Raw genomic sequence first — 20,712 nt, 5'->3', positions numbered from 1 at the left:
AAATGTAAATGGCCAATTTTGGACTTTGGTCTATAATTAAACTAGTGTTTATAATTAAAAGTGGTTATTTTTGGACATATTTGTAATTAAATTTTTTTTTTATTATCGTCGAATTTTAATCAATGGTTTTTATTTACTATTTTTAATGCATAATAATTTGATGCAGTAGCAAACTTTTCCTAATTTTAATCTAATGATGAAGATATTGTTACCACATAACTTGTTCATGTGTATAACTCCCTCCGTACGCGAATAGGAGTCCAATTACTTTCCATCACGGGGAATCACGGAGTCCAATTACTTTCCAGTCACAGGGAATCTGTCAATTGAGAGTTAAGGTTTTACTTGGTGTAGTAATAGGAATCTGTTAATTGAGAGTTAGGGTTTTACTTGGTGTATTAATAGACGAAGATTATGTTATCACATATTCTGTTGTATGTATGTTAATTTATTTTACTGTTAGTAATAAGCATATTGAGTTTGTTTTTTCTACTTTTCCATTCTTTAAGTTGGGAAAAATCAATTAAAAAGATACATATGCATGATATTGTATATAATATGACAAAAATGAGAAGTAGAACAATAGACATAGCATAGATATAATTGTTGAATGTGAATATGGCGCACTTTGTAGCGAGATGAATGAGTTAAAGAAAACAGAGTATAAATATGAAGAAAAATAAATTCAGACATCAAAATCCCAGTTTAAGAGGAATGCAAGCCAAAATTGGTCTTAAAGAAAAAAGAGCACACAAGTTTAGTAACAAAACATGGTGAGGCTTAGGCTTAGTAACCACCCTTGAGATCGTTAACGACATCGTATGGAATGGGAGTGACGGTCTCTAGCGTAGCACCCTCGACCATGAAACCGGGCTTGGGTCCCTCCGGCTGTCTCTTGGTGCTGATGATTTTGCCCTGAGCCTTTGCCTCGGCCTTCAACTTGTCGTTCTTCTTTATCCTCTCTTGGATCTCCTCATGGCACCTCGAGGGTTGGACGTGCTCCACGCGAACATGAATCCTCTTCCGGATGATCCTGTTCCCAACCTTTACCACAACCAAATTCATCATTTGCTTAAACATACACCATTCAGAAATATAACTAAACATTCATGGAGTATATCACAAATTTGTACTCCCTCCGTTCCACAATAATAAAGTCATTTCATTTTCTACAATCGTTTCTCCACTTTAACTATTTATAATTATTTTTTCAAAATGAGCGGGCAAAATGAAATGTCGGAGGGAATATAAAGTTTAAACCATCTTAGATGGTTCTAGTCATTCCTAATTAGCTGAATTAGGATATACAGTCTTCAAAAGAGATTCAGTTTCAAACCTAATCTATTAATATAAATTAACATAAAATTCTAATTGCTCAAATTAGAATTCACCATGGAAATACAATTTAGTAAAACAACTATAGCACAAATTTATCATTGCTTAAAATTCATGGAGTATATCAAAAATTTGTTTAAAACAATTACCACATTCCTAATTAGCCGAATTAGGAAATACAACGTTCAAAAGCAATTCACTTTCAAAGCTAATCTATTAGGATTAATATAAATAACATTCTAATTGCTCAAATTTTCAATTCACGCTATCATTAGATCTCAAAAATGCAGATCGTTAGGGTTCAAAAAAAATGGAATTAGCAGCCGAGATAGATAGAAAAAGCAAACCTGTTTGTTGACTTCGACGCCGACAGCGCGCTTGGTGACGTTCCAGACGCGACCGGTGCGGCCATGGTAAAACTTGTGCGGCATACCCTTGTGGATAGATCCGTTAACCTTGACGTCGACATAATCGCCGATTTTGAAGATCCGAAGGTAGGTGGTGAGATGGGTAGGACCTTTCTTCCTGAAGGCGCGGGAGAAGGAATCTCTGGTGCGCGACCTCAATCCGTGACCCGCCGGCATTTTGTTGCAATTTCTCTGAGAAATCAAATGCAATTTGAGTCGACAGAGATATTAGGGTTTCCAGTTTATGCTATTCCAATGGGCTTTTTGTATTTGGGCCTTGTGGTTATTTAACACACAAATATTAATATAAAATCTAATGAAGTGATATGATAAGTATCTTAAGTGCCATTAAATTGGTGTGCTACAAAATCATTAATACAAATATACAATCGAAAATTCCAAAGGAAAATCGGTCCCTAAAATCATGAATTTTGCTAAATATTGGTATTTCTTGTGAACGTCTAAAATATCACAAACTTTACATTTTATTTGTTATTTTCTATGGCAAGTCAATCACCATATCAAATCAATTTCCGTGCATTTTTTATCCTTCTTGGGATATTAAATCAAAGTGATTTTCTACGTAGATTTTTTATCCTACTTGTCACGAACCTAAAAAGTAATCTAAAATATCATAAACATTACACAGTTGTCCACGTATAATACTAAGATTTTTGCCGAAGATATCTTATTTGGACTGTCATGGAAAATAGTAACAAACAAAATGTAAAGTTTATAATATTTTAGATTAATTTTAAAATTTGTGAAAATACCAAAATTTGATTAAAGTTTATGTTCTTGTAAACCAATTTTCCAATTCGAAATGCCACTATATTATATACAATTTCCACTATTTACACATACAACACTTCTCATATAGAAGCTTCAACATTGATGAGCATAAATAAAATCACTTGAGCTCCTCTGTTCATTTTTTTAAATCTGCATTTGTATTTTTATCGTTATCGCGCACGAACAAAGCGTTGTGCACGATAACATCACGATGCGCGCCCGGTAACCGGAAAAACGATAAAAAGTAAATAAAAGGGTCGCGACGGGGCATCAACTCTTTGTGTTGAAGCTGTTGCTCCTCAAATCCCTCTCCCTTTCGCTTCTGCTTCCCCCGTTGTTCTCCGACATCGACATCTCTAGCTTTCTCCGTTTCCGATCGCGTCGTGATATATCCTCCTTCTCATCAATCAACGACAGCAACGTTTGGATGCGTTTGGAGCGCGAGCTGCTGCCCTCGGACGAAGTGAACTCGTCCCTGGCAGCTTGCCGGTACCTGTTAATGATCTGGATGAAGTAGACGACGAGCGCAAGGAAGCACGCGACACCGCATAGTAGATAGAGGCCCCAAAAGCTCTTTAGATGGAGCCGGTCCGATTCAAGCTCCGTGTTGTCTGAGCTGCATGTGCTTGTCGTCAGCCACTTGTCATGGATCCGTTGAAGGTCCCCGTTCTCGGATAGGGTTAGGATCGCGGTTGATAGGTCAATGGCCAGTGGCGAGTCTCGTGGAAATGCCTAGAAAAATAAATATAAAAGTTGTTAAGATTAATGGCGTTTTCGTAGGTTCGTACATGTAACATAACGTGCAACGTGCTCAACCTAGTCGGATTTTACAACTAGAGAAATTCGGATCGTAAATCCATTTACCAATGAAATTATGCAATTTCAATCGTGACATTTCAGTCATAAAATCGTCACTCTAACAAGATGAAATCAAAATGATATTTAAAAGTGATGTAAAAGGAGTAGAATTAGATGTTACTCACAAATCCCCAGCCACTTTTGGTGAACTCTTGACCAATAATCCTGAACTGGCACTGGCTTGCCAAGAAAAGTTCGATGTACGGCCGTTCATCGACAATAGCAGCAACGCCTCCTTTCTTGGGGCCGCGTTTAAGCGCCATGGCATACTCCTCCGGTGATCCGAGAGGCCTAAGCCTCGACTTCGGTATGCCAATCCCTTCGCTCAGATAATGCTCCGCGAAAGAGCCCACTTGGTACCCAATAGGGTCGTCCCCGTCTCTCAAACTATCAATCCCTTTGATCGGAGAGTAGAGCTGCTGTACTGTGAGTATGGACGTCAAACTCGCAGTATAGCTCGAGTTGATGATCAGAACCACAAAGAGCCATATGATCAGCACTGCACGCCCGAGGGTGCTCACCGTGGTCTCCCCTGTTTTCGGCGAAAGAATAGAGAATTTAGTGTTTGAACATAAGAAGCAATGTGAGTTCTAATTTAGGAAACTGATTGTGGGGTATGACTACTCACTGTGAGCAAAAAACAGAGTTGAGAGGCTGAACCTGCAACGAAAAAAAGAAACGGGAGTTAGGTCGATCGATGGTCTGATTTCGTCGTATATTCTTGTGAGAAAAGCTTACCAGAAGATGGTTATCAGCTGCTGCTTTGGCGTCCCTCGGAACTCATCATTCATCCGATGCTCCAAAATCCACACGACGATGCCAATGAAGACAAAGAACGCTGCACTAACCGCCCACAGTTGAGGCGAAAACGGCCTCAAGAAAGCCCAAGCGCCCGTGTTCCGCTTGCTAACCGAGGCCACCACCACAAGTCCAGATGCAGCATACGGCTGAGTGAAGTCCACAGTTTTTGTCCGGTTCGTTGTGATTGCAACGTCTCCAACCACACCATCGAAGAACTATCACAAGAAAGCACGATTTAAGACGCCCGATGCCAGCCTACATACAATAGTACTATATGATTATATGAATAGTATCAATTAACTTACTCCCGTGGTGATCAATTTCACGAGCTCGTTGTAACTCGGATTCTCGAGGCCATTTCCGTACGGGACAAACTGATGCGGGACGGCATATGGCAGCAAGTTTGCAGCAGCTGTGAACACATCTATGCAGAAGCCTTTTGCGTTGTTCGTGCCTTGGACTTGAGACACGAACTCTTTGTAACCAACTCGTCGTGGCACACCAATCCTCAGTTGCTTCCCGTTGTTCGGGAACACCCAACCACGGGGCGTCCTTATGGATTCCCCGGGCCAAAGCACGCTCTTTAGCTGATTACCCGAAGTAGACCGGTTGGGAGGGTGCAAATACAGAGCTTCAGGAGCCATAGTTGATAGTCCTGAATAGTTAGACCAGTAACCAACCCGATGGAGACCAGTCCCAACGACGTTTATAACTTCGTACGCAGGGCTAACGAGGGACCTGTCGTCGGTAAACTTGACTCGCCCCGTTAGACCTACGAAGTCACTCTCCATCAAGGTCTTAAGAAGGAGAGGACCCCCGTCGAAAATGACCATTTTGTCGAGATGCAGTTTACTCCCTCGAGTCGAAAGCAGGTTCGAATCGTTAGAAAACGAGATACTCCCTCCTTGATCAAAGAACGAGTCGATAGCATGAGCAAGCAACCAAGCAGCATCGTAAGCATACAGACCGTATGTGCTTAGCCCCAATGAGCCACCGGTCACCTTATTCCACCGTGCTGAAAAAGCTCGTTTCCTCTCCGAATCGGGAGTGTATTGCCGTAGAAAGATCACTCCTTGCAGAGTTTCCATCATGCCTGCAGATTGAAAAGGCGAAGCAGAATCCAAAGCGGACGCTAGCCAATCCGTGGCGATCCAAACGTAGCCATCGTCCATCATCCCAAGATAGTGCGCCACGGAAAACACCGTGAATCCAGTAGGCGGATAGGTATGCAGGACGATGACACGAGACTCTGTCAACGCAACTTTCACGAGTATATCCATGATGTCGCTCCGGCTGACAACCCCGGGAGGAATCCCCGCTTTGTAGGAAACCCGACAGCGCCTAGCTGCAAGGGCATCATCCAGAGCAGACAACCCGTTTCTCCCGTAGTCATCATCAAGATACACAACAATCACTTCCTTCCAACCATAGTTTTCGACTATCTCAGCCACAGCAGTCATCTGATGCAGATCACTCTGCGTTGCCCTAACGAAGTAGGGGAACTGGAGATTCGAGAGAGTCGGGTCTGTCACAGAGAACGACACAAAGGGCGTTGTCAGCTCGTTACCAACATGCAGGATAGTATGCGCAACCACAGAAGATTGAGGGCCGATCACTGCAAGAATGTCGGTCTCCATAAAGCGTAAAGCTGCACAAAGTGGATAGATTTGTAAGAGTATGACATAAAAGATGAGGTTGGGGAGATAAAGGGGTACCTTCAACCAAGCCAAGAAAGCCACTGCAATTGGAGTTTCGAAAGATGACATTGAATCTGGAGCCTTTAAGCACGGTCGAGTTGGCATTGATATCTTTGACAGCCTCTTCAATGGCGAGCTTAGCCACTCTCCCAATGGTTGAATCAAAAGTGAAGATTGCTCCAACGTTCACAACAACAGGTCTTGAAGAAGTATTCACACTCAAGCCATCGGATGACACTCCTAGAGAGAGTGTCGAAAGCAAAACAATCCAGAACACACTCATCCTACACACACACTATGAGTTCTCAATTCAAGAAATTATAACCAAAACACCTAATTTCTCTCCAACAAAAGAGTGCACAAACTCAGCACCTTTAGCACTTGAAATTCCCTTTCAATTTTCGCAAAGCACACACATAGACAACTCCCAGTAAGAATGAGTTCCAAGATATAATCAAAACCCTCAAAATCATGTAGTAGTACCAAATTAGAGAAAAAAGGATATCTAAATCCTGCACCTTTACCAATGGAATTGCACACAGACAACAAAATTGCTGAATGTTACAGAGACATTTACACATGTGTACAACAAGAACTAAAGCTAGTTAATTCATAATTGGAACGAAAAGAGGGAAAACACACAGAAAAGTAGCAGACAAAAAAAATCAGACTCTGAGCTAAGAAACATACCTTGGGACTTGGAGCACCAAGATTGCAACTTTGGCAAAAAAATTTACTCCCAAATACACAGAAAAAGTAGTTAAGAAGCTTCATATCCCATATGATGCTTCTCTGGGAGTTTTGGTGAAGTGCAGGGAAGCAGCAGGAGAGCCACTAAAATACAAAAAGATACAGTGCATCTTTTGGGTCATGTAAAACTCACCCATGTCCATGACCGCGTATTTCTAGTGAATTCTCTTTTCTTTTCATTCAAGATTGGATTTTTGGGCTGTTCACGTTAAATCAAATTGTTTTCTTTTAGTACTATAATCTTTTATGCAATTAAATTATACTCCTATTTCACCAATGACGAACTTGAGTAGTAGTATAATGGAAATGGGATTTCAAGAATTTGTTAATTATAACAGCCGTGTAAAACGTTTTGGATGTTAGTGAAAGTGGGAAGGAAATAAGTTTTGTGGTGGGGGCATGCTTGTAGGCTTGTAAGAATGATAATGATAGCAAAATTGGTTTTTTTATGAAATTATGCTATTTTCCAGCAAAACATAATAATGGAGGGGGTGGAAAAAGTCGTGATTACTCAATTAATTATGTGTTAACAGCCAATAATTTTCTTCTTTGAGTCCACACAATTATATCGAGTAACAGAAACATAAAAAATATTTTCTACAAATAATTTTTAAGTTGCTTCAAATTAAATATACGTGTTAAATAATTTTTGTGATTGTAGAGCCTAGAGGGTACAATAATATGTTGGGGACATGAATGTTAAGAGTTAAAATTTGGAACTATATTTCCGACTAATTACATGAGTACTAGTTGGTGTATAGTAGAGAAATTATTGAGTTATTCTCAATAAAGTAATCAAAATTTGGTTTGAATACTATTGTTTTCAAAATATGGTGCATCTGTTTCTAAAGTTTCTAAAGTTGGAGTATGATTTTACGTAGTTTCGAAATAATGTTTCGAAAGGGTGAAAATAGTCGATTCACGTCATCTTTCTCAATAAATTAAGAGTGGCATGAAATAAAAGTTGAAAATATAGAGCTAAAAATGCATTTCTTTCGAAACTTGAATAATTTAAATCGGTTACATATATTTCTATGCTATAAGCAATTTGCATGTATATACATCCACCTTGCGTATTGGTTTCACCTTCAATATGATATACTCCACTATCTACTTTTTACTTTTAAGTTTTAAATAACTAGCATTGGCTCATTTTAATTATATATACTTATATATGCGATATTTAATTCAATACCTCATAAGTATGATATTTAATTTGAAGGAGCATTCTTTTCCTCACACCTAAAAACGTCAGCAGACAGAACCCTGTAGTTTTATTTTATTTCAGTTCACATATCCCTTCATTATACTAGTACTAAAAATAGTACTAATACTTAAAAAAATGATATCTATTCTTTCCATATCATAACGAGACAACAAAGTATTACGCTATATTGCAAGCGTTATAATACTATAAGTGATTAATTATCAATCCATAGCTCATCAAACACTAATGTATTATGAATATTAAAAAAATCAAAGTATAAAGTAGGAGCTAGTGATATTTATCTCTTACAATTATTTTTTGAGTTAAATATATTCACTATCAACTCGGTGACCATTCCATGTAGTACTAACTTTTACACTTAGAAGGGTAAAACGTCTTGTCTAATAATTTAAAATTACCCCATGCACAAAAAAATAAAATTTAATACTCCTTCCGTCTCCGATTAAGAGTCACACTTTGATCGGGTACGAGTTTTAAAAAATGTAAAGAAAAGTTAGTTGAAAAAGTTAGTAGAATGTGGGACCCATTTTTTTATATTGATTTTATATAAAATGTGAGTTAATTGAGTTAGTGAAATGTGGGACCTACTTAGAGCATCTCCAAAGAGAGAGGTAAATGGAGAGGTAAACTAATATAACTACCATATTTACCTTTTCTTCATGAAAAAACATTCTCCAAGGGAAGAGGTATTTGAGAAGGTATTATACCTTTTCTCATTTTGAAGAGGTATCTTTACCTCTCCATTGATGAAGAGGTAAAATCATATAACCACCATATTTACCTTCTTTTCACAAAAAATCATTCTCCAAGGGGAAGGTATTTGAGAAGGTATTACACTTTATGTTTTTTTAATGCTTTTGTACTATTATTTTATTTTTTTTAAATGATATACCTTTTATCTTTGGAGTTGATTGATTTTTAGAAAGTTATATTGCAATTTTTGAGAAGGTATAAACATGATATACCCTTTTCATTTACCTTCTTCCTTTGGAGTTGCTCTTATTATTTATAGTAAAAATAAAATGTGACTCTTAATTGGTGATGGATTGAAATAGAAAAGTGTGACTCGTAATCGGGGATGGAGTGAGTAATAATAATTTAAAATTGCCCAATACAAAAAAAAAAAAAGAAAGAAAGAAAGAAAGAAAGAATTGATTACCCGATTTATTTAAATTCATTTATCTCTTATTATTATTATGAATCCGACAATTAGATAACTTTACAAACTCTGATGTTGATAAGGATGGACTATTTAACCTCACCCACACAACATCCAATCATCCCTCGCCATGTGGCAAAGAGAATCCTATGCGCCGCTTTAACGGCCGCCAACGAACTACCCTCACAAAACCGCAAACGGCAGATATATTCCATCATTCCTGGCCGTTGCCCTCTTCCTACCCGCGCAATCCAACGGCTGGGATTCCACCCCACCCATAACCAACACAAAATTGCCACGTTCCGGTAAAGTACCTGCAATCGCCGGTCACCAACCGCAACAACAAAATCTCTCCTCCGTTTCTGAGATTCCTCTTTCGCCCAATTTTCATCCTTCTCTTTCCCTTGTCGACCGTACAAATCCATTTTTCCTTTGTTAATTGGTTCAAATCTTCGTTTTTTTCCTATATTTTTCCATTCTATGTGTTTGATTATTATCTAAGTTGGAGGAATGCTCTGTATTAGAATCAAGGTTTTGAATTGGAATTTTTGTTTTTCTTATAAAGGGGATTGTGATCTATTAGTCTGAAGTTTGCTTTATTGAATTTTGCTTCCAATTTTTGGGGAGCATTTTGGATTCTGATCTAATGCTTAATTAGTTGAAGAATTGATGCATTTTAGCTTAGGAACTTGAAGGTGGGGTTTGAATTGATGAGTGTATTGTGAAAGGTTGATGTTCATTATTTAGTCGAAAAGAAGGGTTGATCTTGTTTAATGTCTTGGGAGGAATATGGCTGGTGATAGTGATAATTCTCCTCAATTTAGTGATCTAGGAGGTGATTGTAGTGAGGATAGTGGTGAGGTTTCTGTGGTGAAAGACGAGACTTTGGAGGAAAATGAGAATGATTCGAAGCAAATGCTGAATCGTAAACCACCACGCCATTCGATGAGCACTGCTGCGTTTGTTTCTCCTGCAAATGTGATGGTAAATACTCATTTGTGTGATCTGATGCAATAGCTACTTGATCATGTGCTTGTTTAAGTGAAAAGTGTGTGAATAATGATTGTGTGGTGAGTTATTATGAGTTGACAGATGCCTAATTTAGTCGATATTCCATACTTGGTTCGTGTACGTTGGTTTATGGTTGGTTATTGAAGTTCTGTATCATGTGTATATAACTGGGATTTGGAGAGGCATCTATGCTTACCTCAACATTGGCAAAAACGAGGGTGTGTGGTCGATGTTAAGAAGTATGGAATATTTTGATGAGTTTCATGTTAAAATCTTCACGAAAAATGTTGGCTATTTGTTTAATTTGTGATGAGTGCTTACATATTCTATGTATCTTTATCTATCAGGATCTTAATCTTGGAGGGATTGGAACGAAATCACCTTCAGAGATAAAATCGAGCTTCCTACCAGTTCTTCGGTCTGGAAGCTGCGCTGAGAAAGGACCGAAGCCATCTATGGAGGATTTACATATCTGCATAGATAACTTGCCTCAGTATTTAGGCGAAGGGGAAGTTGCAGATATCCCTTCGCCTGGAGCTTTTTATGGGGTAAGTGGAAACTGAAATGAGAGCATATTTACTGACTTCAGATTGCAGTAAACACGTGGCGGTTTAGAACCTATTGTGTGACATAGACTAGACCGTATGCTTGCTTTAATATTGAGACAACGATTTGGCATTACATGGACATTTGTTATGGGAAATAACGTGTCGAGTTCATTTCATGTATTCATGTGTGTATCGACTATGGCTTGAACTACTATTTGTTTGTTTAGGACAGCCTTAATTAGTTTCCCACCTAATCCCAAGTATCCTTCTTTAGACTGTGGATCATTAGTATGATTATGTCGTCCTGTCCTGTCTCGTCTCGTCTTGTCTCATTCTCTTTGTTTTATATGATAACTGAGTTCTATATTTCATAGTAGGCATTTGGGATCTGGAATGATGTAGTTTCCCCCCTTAATTTTAACTATCCTTCTTTAGATCGTGATGTTTGAGTATCTTCGACAGGTGAAGTACTCTCACGGAGCATTAAGACTCTTTTAACCTCTGTTCTTTCAATCTATTCTCGGAGTTTTCTCTAATTATTGGTCACATTTTATGCGAAGCAGGTATTTGATGGCCATGGAGGTATAGACGCTGCATTCTTCGTCAGGGAGAAGCTTCTTAAATTCATCGTTGAAGATTCGTTCTTCCCTGTTTGTCTGGAAAAAGCTATCAAGAGCGCGTTCCTCAGAACAGACTATGCATTTTCTGATGACAGTTCCCTCGACATATCGTCTGGCACCACGGTGTTGACTGCATTCATATCCGGGAGGTAAGATAAGCTACCTAGTTCGTGTATGGTTGTGTATAAATCGACTGCAGAGTCATAAGGTTTTGTTCCATTTGCAGAAAACTGATAGTTGCAAATGCGGGAGATTGTCGAGCTGTGCTGGGCAAACGCGGTAGGGCCATTGAAATGTCGAAAGACCACAAGCCTAACTGCAAATCCGAAAAAATTAGAATCGAGAAGCTAGGCGGAGCTATATACGATGGCTACCTCAACGGCCAGCTATCCGTGTCGCGCGCTTTGGGAGACTGGCACATGAAAAGGCCGAAAGGGTCGGCCTCTCCATTGAGCGCAGAGCCGGAGCTGCAGGACATGCTGCTTGGGGAAGACGACGAGTTCTTGATCCTAGGGTGCGACGGTCTGTGGGAGGTGATGAGCAGCCAGTGTGCAGTCACGATAGCCCGGAAAGAGCTGATGCTGCACAACGATCCCGAGCAGTGCTCGAGGGAACTGGTCCGGGAAGCGCTGAAACGAGACACGTGCGATAACCTGACCGTCGTTGTTATATGCTTCTCACCCGACCCGCCTCCTCGGATTGAGATCGCCCCCTCCCGAGTGCGGCGGAGCATATCGGCAGAAGGGCTGAATCTTCTCAAGGGAGCTCTAGAAGGCAACTTGTGAGTGAAATGGAGTTTGGGTGATTGATTCATGGGGTTTTAGTTCCTTAGACAATTTCTGCCACTGAAGTGTTGTATTAATTGGATGAGTTTAGCCACTATTTTTTTAGCTGGTAAAAGATGATTTCTCCTGTTGTACCTTAGCTTAAAGCCACGTTTCCCTAGATCGACCAAATTTATCTTAGTCATATATATTTATTTGTTTTATATTTTTTAATTGTTTTTAATTACGTTTACTTATTTTATTCACTATAGATTTAATAACATATCCTAAAAGAATCAAATCTAAATTCTACTTTTATCAAGACTTGAAAAATATAACAAAATGGGAGATAAGAAAGATAATGATAATATTTTTCTTTTCAAAGTGTAAGTGCAAGTCCAAGTGAGTTAAATTTGATCTCATGAACTCTGAACAACACCAAAGTAAAACAAGGCATTCTAAGGCCATAGGATTTTAATTGCTAACTACAACTAATTTAAGGTCATAGGATTTTAGAAAACGTGTGGTTAACAATTTATCACGTGTAATTTTCGTTTTTATTAATAAAATAAAAAAAGATAAAAAAAAACTTCAAATTAGGGTTTTGGATGAAAATGGCAATACAGTGTTTCGAAAATATCAACACAATGCTTTGAGAATGTCAACACAATGCTTTAAGAATGTTAACTCATTGCTTATATTGACATTTGACATGTATTATATTGACATATTTTATATAGTGTGTGTGACATTTCTCCTGTACGAAAAAAATTCAAAAATTTCAAAAAAAATTTCAAATTTTGACTTCGGAACATATGCATGTAGGATATCGTTGGAATCCTTATGAAATTATCCTTAATTTGATATATGTTATATGAATTTTAAGTTTTGGGATTTCTATTAAAAGTTAGTTATAACTAAACATGTAGTTAATTAACATTAATACCTCTATTGATATTTTTTGGAATTAATCCTATAGCCTTATTGACGTTTTTCGTTGATCGTATTGACATTTAGCGATTGATGATCTAAGCCCTTAATTTGAATATCTAATGACTATTATTTAGTTGTAGTTAACAATTAAGTTATGAGTTAGCAATATAACACTCCCCTTTATTAACATATCCTAAAAGAATCAAATCTAAATTCTACTTTTATCAAGACTTGAAAAATATAACAAAATGGGAGATAAGAAAGATAATGATAATATTTTTCTTTTCAAGTGCAGTGTAAGTGTAAGTGACAGTTAAATTTGATCTCATGAATTCTGAACAACACCAAAGTAAAACAAGGCATTTTGGAGGTGAGAAATTCACAACCTCTGAAGCCTCAGTTTTTCTACCAAAACGCCCGGTTTCGCAGAGCCACCTCACGCAGTTCCTAGAGTTCTTCGTTGCTGGTTTCATCTTCCACTGTTTCCCTATTGCCACTGATAATAGAGAGGCTGTCAGCTGAAAGTCCGAGCAAAAACATGTGTATAGTCGTGTATCATGAAAATATATGATTTGGATATAAAGAATTACCTTGTCTGACTACAATATCTGCCGATGTCTTGGCATAGGACCCTGCTTACTTCTCCGGCGTTAACAGATCCTTTCTTTATCCTCTCTGAAAGCTGTTTCAGTAAATATGTGTGTTTTCAGTGAAAAATTTCTATAAGAAAGGCAGAGAGAACACACACACATAAGTAGATAGGGATGTTAGGGTAAAGATTCACCTCATCTTCAGTTTCTTCCAGTAACCTATGTAAGAAAAAGAAAAAGAAAAAGCAGATATTATTAATTAAACTTGAGCTGTATGTGATCCCAGACAACAGGAAAATATAAAGATCGTGCCTGAGATCCAAACTTTGAACAAGCACATGTCTTTACCTTCCACAGAAAGATGAAATGTCTTTTGAATATGCACGAGCTTCTTGTTTATCTATCATAGAAATATTGAAGAATAAGATATTTGTCAGAAAATTATGGGAACCTTAGTACTATACTACTATACTAACAAGAAAACTGAAAGAGAGTTATGAATGCAATTTCAGCCTAGTGAATAATAAGAAACAGTGAAGGTTGAATCATGAATATCGAACATCAAGTTGGTGAAATTTCTTCAAAGTAAAGTGCAAGGCCATCACCACAGACCCACATCAAGTAAAAGTCTCTACTCCTCTCTCCTACTAATTCCTTTAATGCACAAAACTCCACTAAAAACCAGTCATGTCATGCTTTCATTTTTCTCCATTCTGATAAATCAAGTCAGACTACGTCAATCAAGTTCAATGAGTTTTGGTACCACATAAGTAGTTTGTGGCTGGAGATGACCATGACCAATGATTTGTGGATCTACAATTTAGAATAGATTAGCAGGCTAAAATTTTATGTTCTTGTTCGACAAAACAACTCGTATTAATACGATTCAACTGATTCTTACCATCAATCACATGCATCTCTCTTATTCTTAGTTTTCTGCAAAGTGTCCAAAAATGTTCCCTAAATCTAATTTGACATCTACTGGCTATGTTGGAAGAGTCAATTTGGTTAGTTTCTAGACCAAGCATAGTAGTCTGATATATAAGTTAACATTGTCAGAGTTTCTCTAATAGCATTTGTATATCCATATGGATCTCCAAATGGGATTCCAGTTACCATGCATGCTTCAAATAAGCAGTCAATCTTTGGCAATGAGTGGTAAAAGCATAATATAATTAAAGTACCATATTTATTTTCCCAGTTTCCAGGCTTTTAGTATATATTCCATGTGGCCTCTGTGCACAGTGAAAGAAGGAAAAAATGAGAGGAAAGAGAAGGCTTCAGTTGATCACAAAAGATAATAACGCTTTTAGTATCGGATCCATAGTAGGACCTAGGTCCTCGACTCAGCATTAAGAAAATGATTATCAGTTCAGTTATTAATCTTGGAGTTCAGAACAGCGTTGACTAAGGATCATTCAAGCTAATCTGAGCATGTATTAATGTATTGTGTGGATCTGGGGTCTGCCCTTTCTATCAATTAAAATAATAACATGACAATTAAGAACTTTACCATAAGCATGCATCACAAGTGTATTACTTTACTTAGAGGTAAAGTTTTTCCAAAGTTTTTTTAAACTTTCTACATAACTGACAAGGTACTACTACTGAGACTCAAATTTTCAAATATCTGGCTAGAGTCTACATGTTCAGCCAGTGTGGAGTGTGGACTTAAGCAACTCAAAGACACGGTTAAAAAAGGCATAATGAGTTGGGAAAATGAATAAAATGTGGATTTGTCAGACAAAGGTTGCGTACATACTAGTCTTAAGGTTATCCCAGTCCTTAACCTTGATCCATTGTCTGCTTGAATCCACCTGCCAATAACGCAAACACAAAAATTACATCAGAGTAATGGCGTGATATGATAGACTATCGATTTTACATCTTCCATGAAATCTTAAGATCGTTATCAATAAGATCGCACCAAAAGTTTTGGTTGAATTTGTAGATTATATTGTGGCATTTCAAGAGGAAGGGAAGAAGGGTGTGTACCTTCTCCAGAGTATAATCCTGCATGTTTTCACAGAGCCCATCAAGAAGTTCAACTACTCTCAACTCGCTGACTCTGTTGGAGAAAAATGAGGAAGCAATAAATTTGAGCATTAGAGACTATACACAAGGAGCCACTATGAATTAGAAGAGCTCCATTAACCATAATACCTGTAATCTATTAGCTTCCCTTGTCGCTGACCTTTAGAGTCCAAACGGTGTCTCATGTCCAAATGGTTTCTCGGTTTTTCCTGCACACAAAACGAATCATTTTACATCACAGCAGTTCCTTGTGAGAACTATCATCGTTGCAAATACAATTTCAAGTGAAATAGCCGATACAACATTGCAAAAACAAAAATGCAGCTACTGTAGCTCTACTCTAATCAGCCTCCTAGTGATATTTTTTAATCTGACTTCGAGTACTTCAATACATCTCCGCACATGTCACATATGCAATCCTCATCTCAAAAACAACAAAACTATTATGAACAAATTCAACTTCCACGCTAACAAGTTATAAAGATGCAGTTGAAAATTCACTATTTTATCCATTCAGCCGTAACCTCAACCTCACAACTTCAGTTCTCATAAGTTTAACATTCAATTACTTTAAACTGAATGCCGCATGATTAGAACCAAATTGAAAACATAACTACTCAGAAAATGATTATGCAGAAACTTACATTTGAGAGTCCGCGCTCCAGCTCCATCTGCAACAACAACAACACACCCAAATTTAACAACCAAAAAAAACAACTAAATTTTTTAGATTTGAAGCACAAAAAAAGAGTTACACACAGCAATTGCATTGCAGGCGGCGCATTTATCGTCGATTCCATAAGCTGCAGCTGCGAAAATCGAAATAGTGATTAACAGGATTGAATTCACGTTGAAATTCGCCATTTTTGCTCTGAATTGTCTTCTGCTGGTTGATCTCTACACAGATTGAATACAAAATTAAAATGCATTAGTGCCACGTCATCATATGAGTGTGGTGTTGCATCCAATAAGATCGTGCCACTTGGTAAGTTCTTTTCCTATGTGGGATTAGATAATTCATATGGATTTGAGGTTCAAATAAATGGGCTCGGCCCATATACGTATGTATAGCCCTTGATATAATTTTATTTTCTAAATATACTTTTAGAAGTACAAATGTGGGGTTACAATACAATGCATTTAATTAGCTTCCAAAATCAACCATATTAAATTAATTAATCAATAGTAGAAGTTGGGATATCATAGACTGATTTTTCCTCCTTGACCAAATGAATGGAAGCGTTATGCTCGTGATTATTAGTGATTCAAATCAAACATCATAATTTGAATCGTATTAGTAATTAATAAATTGATGATCCCATGATTAAAATATTATAAAATTCGAAAATTTGGTACATATGTATATACTATTTGATTATATAATAGAATGGGCTTTTCCTCATTGACGGCGAGCATCACGCCCTATCATTACACTACACGTGGAGGGAATTATAGTCTACTAATCATAATTTACCCTCTCACTTAGTCAATTAATTACCACTATATAAAATTCACAAAAAGAGAAAAGAAGGATACAAGAAAGTGACAACCCATCATTAGTAGAATAGATGTCACTAACCTAATCATGTCATTTTTAATTTACAAAATTACATTTGGAAGTTAAAAATTTGTATTTGGTATGTATTTTGTTCATACTAATGTTATTTAGTTAAAGATACTAAATTTTGCTAACGTGGAGGGAATTATAGTCTACTAATCATAATGTTATTTTGCTAACGTTAATTAAATTGTAAATAGTAGAATACACATATAGAATATGATTTGTAGTTAAGAAATTTCTACTTTTCATTTAAAACAAGTAATTGAATTTTAAAATCTTTACAAACACCCTGTATATATTTCACTATAGTCAAATTGCAATAAATTTTAGTGTCAAATACTTTCCTCGCATTTAATTCAATTAATAATTTATTAATTCCACTTCTAAATACAAAAATCACCTTAGAAAGTAGGAGTAATTTAGGCCTTGAGCACCGCACCTAACAAGAAAAGGAGAAAATGGAAAATGAAACAAATCAAGAAACCACTAAAGCCAAAAAAGAAAAGAATTGAAGTCGAATAATACATAGATCTTCACATAACTATATGAATGAATGGAAATAAATACAAAAAATAAGTGTCAATCTCAGCAATCATCATTCGATCTGGTTTGGTCGAGCCATCAATGTCACTTTACTGAAAGTTTTTCATTCCCAACTAACACAAATTAAAATAAAAGAAAATTTCCATCATCTAACACAATGTTTTTATTTCTCTTATTAATTCTGTAATGGACAGTCACTCCCATAAATGCTCCATTTTTAATATGCTCAAACTTCAGAAAGATTTGAGCTTTTGCACAGATTGGATCTGAATGGGGGAGACCCTTTTCTTTTCTGACTGAATCTTGAATTGGGCTCTGAAAATTTAGCTCCTTTTAATCTCCAAGGTCTGTTTTTTATTTTTATTTTATTTTCCATTTTTCTCTGCTTTCTCTCTCTGTGTTGCTGTTTTTCTACACACTTTCTTGTTCATATTTAAGATGATTATCTCGTTCTTGATTGCGGTATTGTAGCTCAAATTTCTGTCTGTGTTTATTTTAGTTTGGAATTGAGAAAATATCATATGGAGACAAAAAAAATTCTGTTTGGTAGTGGAAACAATTGGGGGCAAATGGCATTTCTACTTTGCAAACTAATTTTGGTGTTCTTGGACAATTTTCTCAGTATTTTTTTTGTAAATATTCATATATGGGATATTGCAATTATTAGCATTTTCTCATCAAACTTAAAATGCATAAAGCCAGTCATGATCAAACTCCCAAGTAGATTTCAATTCATGTTTATTGTCTTAATGCAAACATAGTAGTGCTTGATTTGATCCCAAATGTTGTCTTAGCTCTGTGTAATTCTTGAATTTTAATGTCTCAGTGTCAAGGGAATATCTCTTATCAGTTAATGGATGAAGGGGTAGCGAGTTATCTTCTTGCTTCAAATAACTATATGTGCAAGTTCTTGAATCTTGATTATTTATATTCCATGAGAAATCAAAAGTCTGATGCTTTTCAGACTGCAAATCTGTGTCCCGATTATTCTTTATGTATATACCACTTTGGTATGTTGATCCTGTTGATGTTCGTATTCGTTGAATTTAAATGTTCTTTCGTGTTGTAATGTAGGTCGATGAACAAGGACGAAACTAGTGGTACCTCTAGCTATTGCTTTGAGGTAGACCCCAGGAGAACTTAGTGATCCGGTATTTGACAAAAGCGAATTACAATGGCCTCGGGAGAACTGATTGATCAGGAACGCGAGTCTTTGAGCGTGTCCAAACGTCTAGTTAGAAGTATGAGCCAGAAATGGAAAAGAATGGGAAACAGAAGTGAGGGTTGTGTGGAGGGTGATACAGCTGGGGTGTCTTTGAGTTGCCTGACTCTCTACGGTAGAGTTGGAGGGTGCAAAGTAGGCGCTGACACGGGTGAAGAATTTGGGGAGACAGGGTGTAGGAGGCGGTCGAGTGGGAGTGATGAAGGAAAGGGATACATTGCAATGTGTGGAAACGAGGAAGCAACTGTCGACTGCTTTTCGTATGGTAGGAAAGAGAAGCTGTGGAGGAAGAACAACCAGAGGCTCTTGAAATCTCAAGAGAGGGATAGCTTGAACGCCCACCTCCCGGACGATGTTCTGGAGATGTGCTTGGTGAGGCTCCCGTTGAGAAGTCTCATGAACGCTCGTCTTGTCTGCAAGAAGTGGAGGAGCTTGACAACGACTCGTAGGTTCATGCAGACGAGGAGGGAGTGCTCGTTCGAGAGTCCATGGTTGTTTCTGTTTGGCATTGTTAAAGACGGTTTCTGTATGGGAGAGGTGCACGCGTTGGATGTTTCCCTAAAGGAATGGCACAAGATCGATTCGCCTGCTCTCAAGGGGAGGTTTCTGTTCTCTGTCTCGAGTATCCTCGACAATATTTACATAGTTGGGGGTCGTTCGAGCCTGGCCAATTCCGGTAGGGTGGATCGCAGCTCGTTCAAGACACATAGGAGCGTGATAGTGTTCAACCCCTTAAGTAAATCATCGCATAAAGTTGCATCCATGAACCACCCTCGGTCATCTCCGGTTCTCGGGATCTCGGAGGTTAATCCGAATTGTTTGATCATCAGAAACCAGGTAGCTCAGCCGGAGAGACGTTTCCACAGGTCGAGAGTTGGTGGTGTGTCAGATGTTTACGAGGATCCTCACCGGCTTTCAGTTAGACGCCAGACGAGGAGCTCTCAAGACGAAAACGAGAGTTCCGCCTCGTTCCACAGTGTCAAGCCGCATGTGCAGCAAAAGCAGGATAATGGTCGACGCAGTAAAGAAGGTCGAAAGTTTGTTCTCATCGCCGTAGGGGGGCTCGGATCGTGGGACGAGCCGCTCGATTCGGGCGAGATCTACGACCCTGCTTCAAATAAATGGACCGATATCCCAAGAATCCCTCTAGACTTCGGATTGGCTTGCTCCGGCGTCGTTTGCAACGGGATCTTCTACGTCTACTCGGAAAGCGACCGGCTCGCCGGGTACGACATAGAGCGGGGACACTGGATCAGGATTCAGATGACCCTGACTCCGTCCCGCGTGCACGAGTACAATCCGAAGCTTGTTTCGTTCAAGGGCCGCCTACTTATGCTCTCTGTATCGTGGTGCGAAGGCGACGGGCAGATCGGGAGGAGGAACAAGGCGATTCGGAAGCTTTGGGAGCTCGATCTCGCGCACCACTCTTGGAAGGCAGTGTCCGTGCACCCGGACGCTCCAATGGACTGGAACGCTGCGTTCGTGGCCGATGAAGATCTCGTCTTCGGAGTCGAGATGTTCAAGATTTTCGGGCAGGTGCTCGAGTTTGTGACAATGTTCGACGGCAACGGCTGGAACCACGTCTCGAGGAACCACGCGGCCCGTGACATTGACGCTTCATCGTGCTTGACCAAATCGATGGCTGTGCTGCGCTTGTAACTCAGGTAAATTTGAAGAAATGAGTCGTGCCTTAATCTTTTTCCCTCATCATTTCTTGATTGATTCTTTCTCTGATGAGATTGCTAGTTTTTGTCACAATTGTCTTCTCTTTTTTATTATTTTTGTGTTTGTATTATTGTACAAGGATGTAACTTGGTCCTAATGTAATTTGTCCACACAATGTTTACTATACATCAAGA

The 20,712-nt window shown here is 38.2% G+C and overlaps 5 protein-coding genes across 6 annotated transcripts; 2 read left to right on the top strand and 3 right to left on the bottom strand.

The window, feature by feature from the left end:
* Positions 1-647: 647 nt before the first annotated feature.
* LOC125207497 (large ribosomal subunit protein eL21z/eL21y-like) lies at positions 648-1,971 on the bottom strand. The gene is made up of 2 exons (XM_048106872.2): positions 1,683-1,971; positions 648-1,044 (listed from the first exon to the last, which is right to left on the bottom strand). The coding sequence occupies exons 1-2, from the start codon at positions 1,917-1,919 to the stop codon at positions 787-789; spliced, it is 495 nt and encodes a 164-aa protein (XP_047962829.1). The 5' UTR covers positions 1,920-1,971; the 3' UTR covers positions 648-786.
* Positions 1,972-2,551: 580 nt separating this feature from the next.
* LOC125210511 (glutamate receptor 3.3-like) lies at positions 2,552-6,917 on the bottom strand. 2 transcript variants are annotated; one of them, XM_089065542.1, is made up of 7 exons: positions 6,581-6,917; positions 5,909-6,185; positions 4,499-5,841; positions 4,131-4,408; positions 4,021-4,052; positions 3,518-3,924; positions 2,552-3,266 (listed from the first exon to the last, which is right to left on the bottom strand). In XM_089065542.1, the coding sequence occupies exons 1-7, from the start codon at positions 6,662-6,664 to the stop codon at positions 2,805-2,807; spliced, it is 2,883 nt and encodes a 960-aa protein (XP_088921668.1). In that variant the 5' UTR covers positions 6,665-6,917; the 3' UTR covers positions 2,552-2,804. The 2 variants fall into 2 exon arrangements, with proteins under 2 accessions (XP_088921668.1, XP_047966336.1); XM_048110379.2 differs by having other exon boundaries at positions 5,909-6,174.
* A 2,429-nt stretch (positions 6,918-9,346) lies between these two features.
* LOC125201315 (putative protein phosphatase 2C 27) lies at positions 9,347-12,196 on the top strand. The gene is made up of 4 exons (XM_048099373.2): positions 9,347-10,011; positions 10,386-10,586; positions 11,150-11,355; positions 11,433-12,196. Exons 1-4 carry the CDS (start codon positions 9,817-9,819, stop codon positions 11,989-11,991), a joined length of 1,161 nt encoding a protein of 386 aa, XP_047955330.1. The 5' UTR covers positions 9,347-9,816; the 3' UTR covers positions 11,992-12,196.
* Positions 12,197-13,157: 961 nt separating this feature from the next.
* On the bottom strand, positions 13,158-16,430 carry LOC125198058 (TLR4 regulator/MIR-interacting MSAP protein). Its single transcript, XM_089064316.1, has 9 exons — positions 16,287-16,430; positions 16,172-16,198; positions 15,657-15,736; positions 15,489-15,561; positions 15,256-15,310; positions 13,842-13,893; positions 13,688-13,712; positions 13,494-13,585; positions 13,158-13,399 (listed from the first exon to the last, which is right to left on the bottom strand). The coding sequence occupies exons 1-9, from the start codon at positions 16,389-16,391 to the stop codon at positions 13,351-13,353; spliced, it is 558 nt and encodes a 185-aa protein (XP_088920442.1). The 5' UTR covers positions 16,392-16,430; the 3' UTR covers positions 13,158-13,350.
* Positions 16,431-17,788: 1,358 nt separating this feature from the next.
* On the top strand, positions 17,789-20,704 carry LOC125200580 (F-box/kelch-repeat protein At5g42350-like). The gene is made up of 2 exons (XM_048098235.2): positions 17,789-17,976; positions 18,706-20,704. The coding sequence occupies exon 2, from the start codon at positions 18,806-18,808 to the stop codon at positions 20,510-20,512; it is 1,707 nt and encodes a 568-aa protein (XP_047954192.2). The 5' UTR covers positions 17,789-17,976; positions 18,706-18,805; the 3' UTR covers positions 20,513-20,704.
* The last annotated feature ends 8 nt before the right edge of the window (positions 20,705-20,712 follow it).

Source organism: Salvia hispanica, chromosome 2 (genome assembly GCF_029641045.1).
Source record: "Salvia hispanica isolate PSC_SH4W2 chromosome 2, Shi_PSC_v1, whole genome shotgun sequence".
NCBI lineage: Eukaryota > Viridiplantae > Streptophyta > Magnoliopsida > Lamiales > Lamiaceae > Salvia > Salvia hispanica.
The sequence above is the reverse complement of the archived record's forward strand: the minus strand, read 5'-3'. Positions and strand labels throughout refer to the sequence as shown.

What these genes read in the sequence shown, in the direction of transcription:
- LOC125207497 (XM_048106872.2), bottom strand. Translation starts at nt 1,919, where the DNA reads ATGCCGGCGGGTCACGGATTGAGGTCGCGCACCAGAGATTCCTTCTCC. An exon ending in GCGTCGAAGTCAACAAACAG is followed by an intron (nt 1,045 to 1,682) that starts GTTTGCTTTTTC and finishes GTTGTGGTAAAG; the next exon opens with GTTGGGAACAGGATCATCCG.
- LOC125210511 (XM_089065542.1), bottom strand. Translation starts at nt 6,664, where the DNA reads ATGAAGCTTCTTAACTACTTTTTCTGTGTATTTGGGAGTAAATTTTTT. An exon ending in CAGCTGATAACCATCTTCTG is followed by an intron (nt 4,053 to 4,130) that starts GTAAGCTTTTCT and finishes TTTTCGTTGCAG; the next exon opens with GTTCAGCCTCTCAACTCTGT. An exon ending in CCAAAAGTGGCTGGGGATTT is followed by an intron (nt 3,267 to 3,517) that starts GTGAGTAACATC and finishes TTATTTTTCTAG; the next exon opens with GCATTTCCACGAGACTCGCC.
- LOC125201315 (XM_048099373.2), top strand. Translation starts at nt 9,817, where the DNA reads ATGGCTGGTGATAGTGATAATTCTCCTCAATTTAGTGATCTAGGAGGT. An exon ending in TTTCTCCTGCAAATGTGATG is followed by an intron (nt 10,012 to 10,385) that starts GTAAATACTCAT and finishes TTTATCTATCAG; the next exon opens with GATCTTAATCTTGGAGGGAT. An exon ending in CGCCTGGAGCTTTTTATGGG is followed by an intron (nt 10,587 to 11,149) that starts GTAAGTGGAAAC and finishes TATGCGAAGCAG; the next exon opens with GTATTTGATGGCCATGGAGG.
- LOC125198058 (XM_089064316.1), bottom strand. Translation starts at nt 16,391, where the DNA reads ATGGCGAATTTCAACGTGAATTCAATCCTGTTAATCACTATTTCGATT. An exon ending in CCGCCTGCAATGCAATTGCT is followed by an intron (nt 16,199 to 16,286) that starts GTGTGTAACTCT and finishes TTGTTGTTGCAG; the next exon opens with ATGGAGCTGGAGCGCGGACT. An exon ending in TGGAAGAAACTGAAGATGAG is followed by an intron (nt 13,586 to 13,687) that starts GTGAATCTTTAC and finishes TTACTGAAACAG; the next exon opens with CTTTCAGAGAGGATAAAGAA.
- LOC125200580 (XM_048098235.2), top strand. Translation starts at nt 18,806, where the DNA reads ATGGCCTCGGGAGAACTGATTGATCAGGAACGCGAGTCTTTGAGCGTG.